The sequence below is a fragment of the Triticum aestivum genome, chromosome 2B, assembly GCF_018294505.1.
Source record: "Triticum aestivum cultivar Chinese Spring chromosome 2B, IWGSC CS RefSeq v2.1, whole genome shotgun sequence".
Classification (NCBI taxonomy): Eukaryota; Viridiplantae; Streptophyta; class Magnoliopsida; order Poales; family Poaceae; genus Triticum; species Triticum aestivum.
Genome location: NC_057798.1, coordinates 64,313,688 through 64,325,351, shown reverse-complemented (window position 1 = coordinate 64,325,351; position 11,664 = coordinate 64,313,688). Strand labels below are relative to the sequence as shown.

The 11,664-nt window shown below is 44.2% G+C and overlaps 2 protein-coding genes across 3 annotated transcripts in view; both read left to right on the top strand.

Moving 5' to 3' along the window:
* LOC123043502 (uncharacterized) overlaps window positions 1-2,088 on the top strand; it is a gene marked incomplete in the record, with an annotated part of 2,612 nt that extends 524 nt beyond the window's left edge. The window contains 2 exon segments of the mRNA XM_044465971.1: window positions 1-1,708; window positions 1,806-2,088. Coding sequence (XP_044321906.1) covers window positions 1-1,672 — 1,672 coding nt within the window.
* Window positions 2,089-7,554: 5,466 nt separating this feature from the next.
* Window positions 7,555-10,810, top strand: LOC123040465 (protein PARTING DANCERS homolog). Of its 2 annotated transcripts, XM_044463300.1 has the most exons (9): window positions 7,555-7,774; window positions 8,291-8,412; window positions 8,501-8,589; window positions 8,697-8,792; window positions 8,871-8,965; window positions 9,049-9,089; window positions 9,213-9,296; window positions 9,795-9,954; window positions 10,431-10,810. In XM_044463300.1, exons 1-8 carry the CDS (start codon window positions 7,705-7,707, stop codon window positions 9,942-9,944), a joined length of 747 nt encoding a protein of 248 aa, XP_044319235.1. In that variant the 5' UTR covers window positions 7,555-7,704; the 3' UTR covers window positions 9,945-9,954; window positions 10,431-10,810. The 2 variants fall into 2 exon arrangements, with proteins under 2 accessions (XP_044319235.1, XP_044319237.1); XM_044463302.1 differs by lacking the exon at window positions 10,431-10,810 and having other exon boundaries at window positions 9,744-9,954.
* Window positions 10,811-11,664: the final 854 nt, after the last annotated feature.

Genomic DNA, 11,664 nt, shown 5'->3' with positions numbered 1-11,664 from the left:
GTCCCCCAGCAACGCCACTCCCCCGCCCCCCGCGGCGCCGGATCCGGCCGCCCCACCCCATGCCCTAGCCGGGTCTGGCTCCCCGGCCACCTTCGCCCCCAAGGACCTGGTCTGGGGCAAGAAGCTCTCCCACCCGTCCTGGCCGGGGGAGGTCCTCTCCGTCGCCTCCGGCGGCACCCAGCTCCTCGTCTCCTTCTTCGGCGAGAAGGCCCTCGCCTGGTGCGACGCGGCCCAGCTCAGGCCCTACGAGGCCTACTTCACCGTGGGGGAGCTCTACGACGGCGACGCCGACGACTTCGACGCCGCCGTCGACGCGTCCCTCGACGAGTTCTCCAGCCGCGTCCAGGCCGCCCTCACCGCCGCCGACGCCCCCGCCTCCCTCAGGCGCCCCTTTGTTCCGCGGGATTTCCTCGCCTCGCTCCAGGATTTGGCCGCCGACCGCATGGGCTTCAGCAACCGGGTGCAGGCCGCCATCACCAAGGCGCATCTGAGGGCATTTGATGAGTTCAGGGGTCTGCCCGACCCCCCTGTGTACACCTTGGAGCTCGGGATAGCGAATGCTGATGCTTTGGCTGCTCCTTCCCCCATGGATCGGGGCAGGAGGAGCGCAAGAGAGGTTAACTGTGACTCGTCGGCGACCCCACCATCCCGGAGGGGGAGGAAGAGGAAGGAGGAGGTCCAGGAGGCCGATTCCGATGAGGACTGGGACCCGCGCAAGAAGGGTGCCAGTGACTCTGATACTGATGTGGACATTGGGCGTAGGAGGGCCCGGAGGGGCAAGGGTAGCGGTAGCGCCGCACCACGCAGTGGCGGTACCGGGAGGCCACGTGGGAGGCCTAGGAAAACGGATTCTGCTGCGAAGCCCTCACAGCCCGCAAAGGTGAAGGATGAGGAGGTGGAAGAGAAAATAGAGTATCCATCGGCCGCCGAATTGTTGGTTCAACTTACATCAGTTGCTTCTGATCCATTCAATTTCAAGGGTTATGATTCTGTGGATGTGATCTTTAGCTTCTTCTCAAAACACAAGGACTCGAAAGCGCCGAGCGAGTTGGATGATAAAGAGCTGTTGGAGATATTTGGTGGTAAGAAAGGAAGGAAAAAGTCCGTTGGAAGTTTTACCAAGGCGAAACATGAGATTGAGGCAGAACAACTGGAGTTGGAGACGGCGGATGGCCAGAGGGGCAGGAGGAAATCCGCAGGGGGAATCTACTCGGCTCGAAAGGCGGAAGATTCTTACTGGTGTGATATTATCATCAGCGATTTTGACGATGGAGACACATCAAGTGATTATGAAGGCCGCAAAAGGAAGCGGGTGTCTCAGAATAGGAGTGGCAACAAGAAGACGAAGCAGGAGGCGGCGCCTCAGGATGAGGCTTCTACTGATCTTCCAGATAAGAAACCAGCAGATGGTCCAGCAGCTTTGATTTTGTACTTTGGTAGTGCAGATTCCATTCCTTCAGTGGATCGTATCAACAACGTGTTCCGTGCTTATGGAGCGATCATCGAGGGTCAGACTGAGATCACCAGGAAGTCCAAGACTGCAAAAGTGGTCTTCTCCAACCATGCTGATGCGGAGCAAGCCTATAGCACTTCAGGGAAGTACAATGCTTTTGGTCCAGCGCTTCTCACATATGAAATTAAATACCTGCCATCTGCTCCTCAAATTCCTTAGACGGCGCCGGCCAAGGTGTCGATCTTACCATTGGAGGTAAGCATAATTTTGAGCATTTTCAGTCATTTCCTGATTCATTTGCTCCTGCCAATTTAGTGCAAACCTGTATGAACATTGTACATGATGAATACAGGGAACTGCGTTATGAAGATGGGAGCAGGGGAACATAAGTGCGTGTCACCGACTTAGATCTAGGAGACTCGCTGACCAGGTCATGTGAGCTATTGAGTTGGCCAGTTGAGTGAGAAAAGTTGTAGGTTCTCTCTAGTGTTATGTATCTGGAAGACTGCCTGTGTACTTGGGGTCGAAGGTGGTTTAAACTGTGTCTGTGTGGTTAGATGGTACGTACCTTGGTAACTTGTCCTGTTGTATGTTGTTGTCTAGAAGTCATTGCACAGCCGTGGATGTTTATGGTACTATGCTGTTCTCTTTGCTTGTGTTTCCAGTTTAGGCCATGGTTCTCTTTAATTCCGCCGTAGAATGCATGTTTTAATAGCTGTTTCTTTTGCGACGAGTGTTTCAATAGTTGTCATTTCAAGAGAAAACTGTGGTAGGATGCAATGCTGAAACATAGGTTGGTTGGTTAGGCTGGTCATTAGTTTCAGTCATAGATAAGAATAATTCATGATCACTATTCCACAGGTGCTCACTTGCACATATTTTTACGCACACGCCGTTTCTCTTGCATCTGCTTATGCCCTGTTTGTGGAAGTCCATGCAGTAGTTCTGTTCGGCCTCGTGCAATGCAAGGTGATTAGGTAGGGAGGAAGGTGCTCGATAAACTAAACCGAGTTTTTCTTAAGCATATGTGCTCACCTCTATTCGAGGGGTGTTTAATTAAGCGTCTACTCCCTGCAAGTGAGCGCCTGTGCTTAAGAAAATACTGGTTTATTTATCTATGCACCTTGCATTGCATAGTGCATCGGAGAAATGGCTCTGACTTCCGACCAAAGTGGATTCAGAAATCACATCTATATAGAGCAAGTGGGGACTTTTATATGTGATGATGGTCTTATTATAATGTCGTTGGCCGCCGGTTCGTGTCTTGTGATGTGAACCCCTTTATGGCATGTTTGGGCACCATGGCGCATAAACTTTTTGCATGATTGGACATATATTTTGTCAACTTTCCCCATGTTTGGGGAAGCTCCGTGCTACGTATCATGTTTATTTGTACCGAGGAACACAGCATTTATTCTTGATGCTAGATTTGGCAATTGCGGTTATTTCAGCGACTTGTGTACATGCCGTGCCTTGTGTTCGTGGAAACTCTGTAGAGGTGCAGATCATGCTTTTGCTGGTTAGTGTCAGGATTTTTTTTTTGAACTTAGTGCCAGGAAAGGTTATTCCAGTTAGATGTGTATTTTCGTTTCTACCTTCAGGATGTACAAATGTATTTGTTTTCGTAGACTCGTATGTAGTAGTAAACACTCCGGTTTATTGGACCTGCAAACTTTGGTAACAAATCTACTCCCTCCATCCCATAATATAAGGGCGTTTTTTTATGTCAAAAACGTTCTTATATTATGGGACGGAGGTAGTGTAAGTTTGGAAGAAACCTGCAAACTTCTCTTTTGCAAAGAAAAAAACAAACAAACTTTTCAATGTGAGTTAGTTACCTACCTAGAAGTTTAATTTTCGTTTTATTTGTCCATGAGTTGGTCAACATTATTTAGAAGAAGAAAAAATTTAACTAGAGTTGTTAAAAGAGGATTGGGTTGCAATCACCTAAACAAAGACCAACCTTGTGGGAGTGGCCAAAAATTGTACAAGGCACACATCGGTAACACTTGCTAGTATAAGAAGTCTAAAAGAAGGTAATTCTTTTTTACCTTGGGAGATCGATTCATGAGTCTACAAAACCTTCTAGACCGACCGAGGATATACTGCATAGACGGTCGCTTGGTCTCTTTGATGACGAAATGGACTGATGTATTTTGTTCTCTTGCTCAACATGGTCAACGTTACGTCACAGTTCATCAATGTGACGGCGCAACACCGGAGTATGTTTATTTTCTAGAAACATTTGTAATTTTATTTATACTCACAACTATTATAGATACATTGATTTGAAATATAAAAGTAATATAAAGTAACTCTTATGACTAAAAATTACATGACATCTCTTAGAAGCACCTTCTCCATGGTGTCTATCTCAGCTAGATGAAATACTCCCACGACTTTGATAAAAAGATTGCAATTAAACCAGAGCAATAATGTTGTCACTCTTTCACCTGCACGAATAATACGAATAAAGGTTTTTGAAAGCCCATCAAATCATCCATCCAAAAAGATGGGAAAACTTGAGTGATGAACGTATTTAGGCCTGTCGCCGAATCATAATATCTTCACCATTGTGTCGATGAAAAATTTCGCCTCTATAAAGAATCAAACTGAGAAAAAAGCTTCTCGCAGTAACATAAACTTGCCATACTCGAATATGCCGATGTACGAGGGCACAAAACTCTCTTACTTTATGATACTGCCAAAAAAGAATGAAAGTAACTTTTATTCTCACAAAACTACAATCACCATTAGACGTCGACAAAGAACATAGAACTATTAAAGATCCGAGATATCCCATCTCTCAGTGTTAACATGACAGCCGGAGGCGAGGGACCAAATTTTCTCTAGCGGCAGCGGGGAAGGGGATCGTGCGGTCGTGCCTGCCACGTTTTTGCGAAATCCTATTTGGCGCCTTAAGCGCCTGCCACGTTTTTGCCAAATCCTTTTTGGCGCCTTAAGCGCCCGATTTAGTTCATTTTACAATCGGGCGCATACCCCCCTTGCCTTCCTTCGCTACTAACGGGCCCCGCCCATCCCCCTGTGGTTATATGTTTATAAGGCAAAAATGCGCACTGGAGGAGAATCGAACCTGGGACCTTCAACGTAGACGAGCGATGCAATTACCACTGCACCAGCTCTCCCACTGTAAACTTTTACATCTTTTTCCTTCCTTTCTTCTTCCATCTTTCCTTTTCCTTTTTTCCAAAGTTTATTTTTCAAATTCGAGAATTTTTCTTTTTTTCATGTTTTTTCCTGCAAAATGGATGAACATTTTTTGTTCAAATTCAATGACCTTTTTCCATTTTTGATGAACTTTTTTTCGAATTTTATGATTTTTTTTTCAAATTCGATGAAGTTTTTCCAAATCTTATGAACTTTTTTTAGAATTTGATGAACTTTTTTCAAATTCGAGGAACTTTTTCCAATTTTGATGAACTTTTTTTCAATTCTGGTGATTTTTTTTGAAATTCGATGAACTTTTTTCAAAGTCGATGAACTTTTTTTTTCGAATTTGATGAACTTTTTTCAAATCCGATGAAATTTTTTTAGAATTCAATGAACTTTTTCCAAATTCGATGACCTTTTTTCAAATCTGATGAACTTTTTTTTCAATTCTGGTGAACTTTTTTGAGATTCGATGAACTTTTTTCAAAACCGATGAACTTTTTCCAATTTTGATGATTTGTTTTTAAAATTCGATGAACTTTTTTCAAAATCGATGAACTATTTTTCTAAAAACTGTAGTACATACTGTAGTAAACCGGTTGGGTTTTTCTAAGAAAATCAGTACCTGATGTAGCAGTTTTTGGTGAGAGAAAAAAATGATCGAGCTGGGACGAGCGATCGAGCGGGAGCCAACGAAGGGAAGCGAACAGGGAGCGATGTTTAATGGGCCGGCCTAGAAGGAGGCGCGCGCGGGCGCCACGATCGCTTGCTGGTGCTGAAGGCGCTGGGAGCTCCTATACGGCTCTGCAGGCGCCCGTTCGCGCTCCTGGCGCCTGCAGCGCCCCGCGCTGGGCCGGCCCACGAACAAGCAGCAGCAGCAAAAAATCCTAGGGAAAATGTTAATTGCGTTGGGGATTTGAACTCGCGCCGCTGCATACTGCACGCGCTTCGCTAGCCACTGCAGCCACCTCATAATAACTATCACTCGTACTGCGTGTTATTTAAGTATAATTACAGCTGTTCTGGTTCAAAATTTAGAAGTTCCAGATTAAAAAAAAGTTCACGAAATTGTTTCAAAAAATAATGGTTTAGATATTAAAAAAAGCTCACGAAAATTGAAAAAAGTTCACTAGTTCAAGAAAAAGTTCATAACTTTGAAAAGGTCCACTAATTTCAGAAAAGTTAATGAATTTAAAAAAGTTCATGAGTTTGAAAAAAGTTCATGGATCGAAAAAGATCATGAAATTCAATATAGTTCAAGAAAATTGAAAAAAGTTTGTCAATTTTCATAAAAGTTCACAAGTTTGAAAAAAGTGCACGGATCAAAAAAGTTCACGAAATTCAATATAGTTCATGAAAATTGAAAAAGTTCATCGATTTTCATAAAAGTTCACGAATTTTGAAAAAGTTCATTGATTTAGATAAAAAGTTTATCGGATTTTGAAAAGAGTTCATTCATTTCAATAAAATTTCATCGAATTTGAAAACAATTTCAATGATTTTGAAAAAAGTTCATCGAATTGAAAAAAAAACGTAAAAGAAAGCTAACACAGAAAAACAGAAATAAGGTAAATAGGAAAGGGTAAAGGAAGGTAAAAGTTTATACTAAACGAATAAGGTGGGTTGGCGTGCTGGTTGCAACCGCGTTCGTACGTTTGGGAGGTTCCCGGTTCGAATCACAGCTAGCACAGGTTTTTTTGCAGATTAAAACGGAGGAAAAAAAAGCTATTGGGCCGGCCCATCGCGCAAGCGCTGCAGGCGCCGGTTCGCAAGCGGGCGCATATGCGCCAAATAGGAAATCCCGAAGGCGCTGACGAGGAGGGAAAGCTCCTCCTTGGCGCATTTAGCGCCCGTTACCCAAGCCAGCGCCCGCTGAGTCGCTTGCATGGGCCTGGCCCAGCAACGCTCGCTGGCTGCCGCTGCTTGTTCGCTGGCTGCTGCCGTCGCTCGATCGTGGGCTCCTGCCGGTCGCTCGCTAGTTGCGTCGCTTGCTAAAAAAAAGCTGCCTGCTCGATCATTTTTTTGTTCGCTCAAAAAATGCTACAGTATGTAGTGGTTTTCTTGAAAAAATGAACTGGTTTGCTGTATGTACTCTGGTCCTTTGAAAAAAGTTCACCGAATTTCGAAAAAGTTCACCGAATTCGGAAAAAGTTCAACGAGTTCGAAAAAAGTTCATCGAATTCAGAAAAAGTTCACCGTATTCAGAAAAAAGTTCACCGAATTCAAAAAAAGTTCACAGAATTCAGAAAAAAGTTCACCAAATTCGGAAAAAGTACACCGAATTCGAAAAAAAGTTCAACAAGTTCAAAAAAAGTTCATCAAATTCGGAAAAAGTTCACCGTATTCAGAAAAAAGTTCACGGAATTCAAAAAAAGTTCAGAGAATTCGGAAAAAGTTCACCGAGTTCAAATTTTTTTTATCAAATTTGAAAAAATTTCATCGGATTTAAAAAACGTTCATCAAATTTTCGAAAAAATCATCAAATTCAAGAAAATGTCATCGATTTTGAAGAAATATTCGTGAAGGAAAGAAGTTTCGCGAATTTAAAAAAAGAAAGAAAAAAGGAAAGAAAAATGGAAAAGAAAAAGAAATAAAAAGGTGAAAACAAGCAAAAAATCACATGAAAGGATGTGGTGGGTCGGTCGGGGCGTCTTACACTAAACCAACTGGTCGCGGGTTCGAGACCCAGCTCTCGCTCCCCTTTTTGCAGTTTTAGAAAACTGGAAAAACAAGTCAAAACTGGGCCGGCCCAACGTGGCGAGGGGGTATGCGCCCGTTAGCGAAAACGCCTGTAACGGGCGCTAAAGGCGCCGAATAGGAACCAGCACGAGGAGGACTCCACGTTTTTAACATTCCGAAAAAAAAAGAGGGCGCAACGTTGTGACAAGGCTGCGCGCAGCCCACCGAGACATCCAGGCCCACCTCCGCCGCGGCGCCCAGCCCACAGCCCCTTCCTCACCCTTCTTCGCCCGTCGCCCCCCTCGCGCGCACGCACGGCGACGGCACGAAGCCTCGCGCCACCGCACCGCCGCAGCCTCGTCGTCGTCTCTGCCCCGGCTTCGGGCCTCCTCCCCTCTCCGATGGAGCGCTGCCGGACCTCCTCTCGTCCGCCGCAGCCCCAGCCCGCTCCCGCCCCGGCCCCAATCCCAGGTGCGGCGCCGATCCACCCGCCAACTCACTAGCTTGCTCACGCACGCGCCGCCCTCGCTAGCTAGGGTTCCGGCACGGCACCGCACGTTATCACGCGATTCGCTGCAGCGCGCTCCGCCGACTAAGCCCGGGCGTGCCGTGGCGGCCGTCAGTTGCTCGACTTGGCCGGAATGTTTTGCTTGCTTGCGTATGCGATGTGCTGATGGGGATTCATGACCAATTTTGATTGGAGAATCCTGACGCAACCATGCGCATATATTCAGTAGCATAACCATGCCCGGAGGAATCGCCCCTTTCGTTCTGTTTATACTTGTGGAAGGACCCAAAGGCTAGCTGTGTGGTTCCAATGTTAGGTTCAGAAAATTCAGGAATTGTTTGCTGAATGAAGTTGCTGAACACGGACATGATTTTTAGATCGTCGTACAAACAACCTCTCAGTTAACCATGTGCTGATTTTTTTGACATATCCATATGCTAAATTGGATCTTGATGGCTCCGCTGGGTGTCGTGTCGCAGGCCGTGGAATATGCATGATGAGCACCGTGTGGAGAGACAAGCAGGACCACCACCTTATCAACTTCATTGGCGCGTTCCTGGCCGCCAACTCGTATCGCCTGAACTTCCTGTCGATATCTCCTGTAAGCGTCTCTTCCTGCCCTGCAAATCACGAGTCGTGAATGATTCTGTGGTGTCTTTGCAAAAACTGATGGAGGAGGTGTATTACAGGACTTCATCTTCAACAATGGGGGGCTATCAGTTGCTTTCATCTTTGAGACGAGCTGGGACTGTGGGAATGCAGCTGCTGTTTTTAGCAGGTGTGACACTCTTCCCTGCTATGTTTTACAGCAGTATGCTGGTATGGTGTTTGTTTGCTGTAACAATCGCAATGGTGGCTCCACTGCTGGAATGGTTCTTGTTGCAGGGTGAATGCACTGAAGAGGCAGTTCAAAAATCTCTATGTCGTTGTTGCTGTTCCTACAGTGGAGCAAATGGAATCGTTTACTCAGTCTTATTTCAAGTAAGCAACTAATATATATTTTGCTAGTGCTGGGGTATGTTAGTTGGATCATTGTTACTCATGTGTGTCTTAACCAAGGTATGGCATGGAGCTTGGCTGCCCTACATTTGTGCCTGTTAACGATCCAGAGATGGGATTTGAGATGATGCTCAAAATTGCTCATGCCTGTGGAGGTAAATATCTAACTTAATTTGGCTCATGATCAAGTCCTAAGCTGCAAGCATCTGACACACATCAACACATTTTTTTTGTTCAGTCTGCAAGCAGCAGGACATTAGCTCAACAATGAGGAATGAGGTACTTTCACATGCTTCCAGATCTATCACTGCACTATATGTAGCTTTTTTCTTTTCTTTTTTTGTTGTTGCAAATGCTGTAGCTCTAAATTTAAGCTAAGTGATTTCTCGCCTGTGTCTGTAGCGGGAGGAAGCAGTTCAGTCCATGGATGCCTATATACGAGTGCTCACCTCTATTCCTGGTATTGATGATCACGATGCCAATATGGTGTGTACTGAACTATCTTTTATCTTAATATGTAACCGCATGATCTCTTGGCTACTGACTAGTCATTTCAGTTTTGAATTATTTGCAAGTTTTGTCTCTAGTGAGAAAAACAACTCAAATGGTAGACACGATAAGTACAATCATTTGCCTTGCCGTTGGCAATCATTTTTCTAAAGCATGGTTGAGGACAGTTCACCATAGACAAGTGCTCGAAGGCTCAAACATAATTATTGTGCCTCTCTCATGAACAACTTGATTCTATGCAACTATTCAAGAATGAGAACTAAGCACTTACCAGTTTACCTAACTTGAGAAGTCCTCCATTCTCTGATACCTGCTCTGTACAATTTGTCATGCGATGCTAATTGCAGTGAAAATCTATTGGTGAACAGTGAACACCAAATTTCATATTTCTATTTAACTAGTGTGTGTTTTCTGTCTCTACAGTAGTCATATCAGTATCATGCCATGCTGATAGTCATGCTCTTGATTTCATAGCTTGCCCAAGCTATTGGCTCCATTGAAGCAATTGCAAAAGCATCCGAGAGTTCTATCCTAGAAAGCACTGACCTCTCCAGGGATAAGGCAGAGACAATTGTCAGGTTCTTCAGGGATCCGCAGTTCTACTTAAGCCCTAAAATCAACTAATTTTTTGCAGGTATTCTGTTCCCCTGACTTAGGATATGTAGTTCGCTTTCTTTACTTTTGATGTATGGCTACCGTGTCAGAGAACTGTATGCCTACTTGTTCTCCCATTCTTCCAAATCATGATGAGTATGCGGCGTTGTGCAATTCCTTGTGCACATTTACTTTTGTATTCTCCTGTTATTAGCTTTCTTCTCTAAATTCCTCTGGTCTTACTCATGACGCACTTCTTTTGCCGAGCTAATGCGCACGCTCAGTCTATGGTGATTTATATGATTCGTTACGTTTAACTGGGTTTCCAATAGCTTGTCAGATGAAACAAAAGCATATATCTTGCATCTAAATCGTTGGGTTCAGAAGTACAGTAGTTAAGTTAAGCCACATATTCTGGAAGCAAGATACTACCTGCCATGATGAAAACCATATTATTCAAACTTTGTATGCTAGAGCCTGATGCATTCACATGATACCAATTTTGTTGTTTGGCAGGCAAATTAAGGTCGATTAGCTACTGAATCTGCAGTGGGATGAACTCCATCGACTGCCGAAGCTATTGGTCTGCGTCGGCTACTGACTGCCCTGGTAGCGTTTAACGATGCTATGTTGCTGTAGAGTGCCACAGATGTGTGTTTGTGAGGATGTAGTGCAGCAACGATGCCATACTGCTTTTGCTTCAGATTTTTTTACTGCAAAAAGTCAGCTGTTTGGCTTAACACGGCGATCGTTCGGACAGATTTGCCCAACTCTTGTGCTGGAATACTTGAACGGCAGCCCAGCATACTCGGCAAAGATGGCACACTGACTTGCTCAATTTGCTCATGAGCATGGAAGCAATTTGTTCATCAAGTAATGTTCTTTTTTTGACTAAACATGAATTATAATTGGCTAAAATTTGGATTGAGTAAGTAGCAAGGGCTCGTGTCGTGTCGTCCGCATGACCGCACCAGATGCAGAAATAGGAACCACTTGAACGATGCAGCTGGCTTCACATATACTCCCTCCGTTCGGAATTACTTGTCTCGAAAATGGATGTATCTAGAACTAAAATACATCTAGATATATCCGTTTCTACGACAAGTAATTTCGAACGGAGGGAGTACTACTAAGTTGGAGCAAAGCCAGGAAGATTAATCCTGAATCATGATTGGGAATTTGAGTTGATAATAATGATTAATAGCAAGATAAATACTTTTGCCTTGACCAGAACCGAACCAGACCGGATCGCTTTGGCTCTCCCGGACACCACCACGCCCAAACCTAAAATTGAAGTCTTCGTTTGTAGACCTGGCTGCTGGGTCCTAAACTCTCTCTCTCTCTTTTTTGCCAATCAATACCATGATATATTTATAGTAGCAAACTGTAGAGATACATGAGCTGATTACGGCGATTAAAAAAAAACAAAGTCTAAAGAAAAACAAGCAAATCTTCGAGATCTTAAAACTCTTTTGAAAGTGCAACTATTCCTGGGTGGTTTTGGTAATTCCTAACAACATATATTTCATTGAGCTAATGCTACTTCAAGATAAATATTTCAGGAGAGCTCAATGATTGGCATGACATAGATGAGAAAAGTGGACCCTCAAAATGTTAAGGACAAAAGGATTGGCTCAAGCTCAAAGCTCAAGACTCTACATTTTTTTATTTTAGTGATCCAAGATCACATTGAGTCTATAGGAAAAGCCAATACTATTAAGGTGGGATGAGGTGTTGCTTAATGGATTTG

Excerpts from the sequence above, each read along its gene's own strand:
- LOC123040465 (XM_044463300.1), top strand. The coding sequence starts at position 7,705 with ATGGAGCGCTGCCGGACCTCCTCTCGTCCGCCGCAGCCCCAGCCCGCT. Across the intron at positions 8,590-8,696 it reads GCAGCTGCTGTTTTTAGCAG|GGTGAATGCACTGAAGAGGC; the intron begins GTGTGACACTCT and ends TTCTTGTTGCAG. Across the intron at positions 8,793-8,870 it reads TTTACTCAGTCTTATTTCAA|GTATGGCATGGAGCTTGGCT; the intron begins GTAAGCAACTAA and ends GTCTTAACCAAG.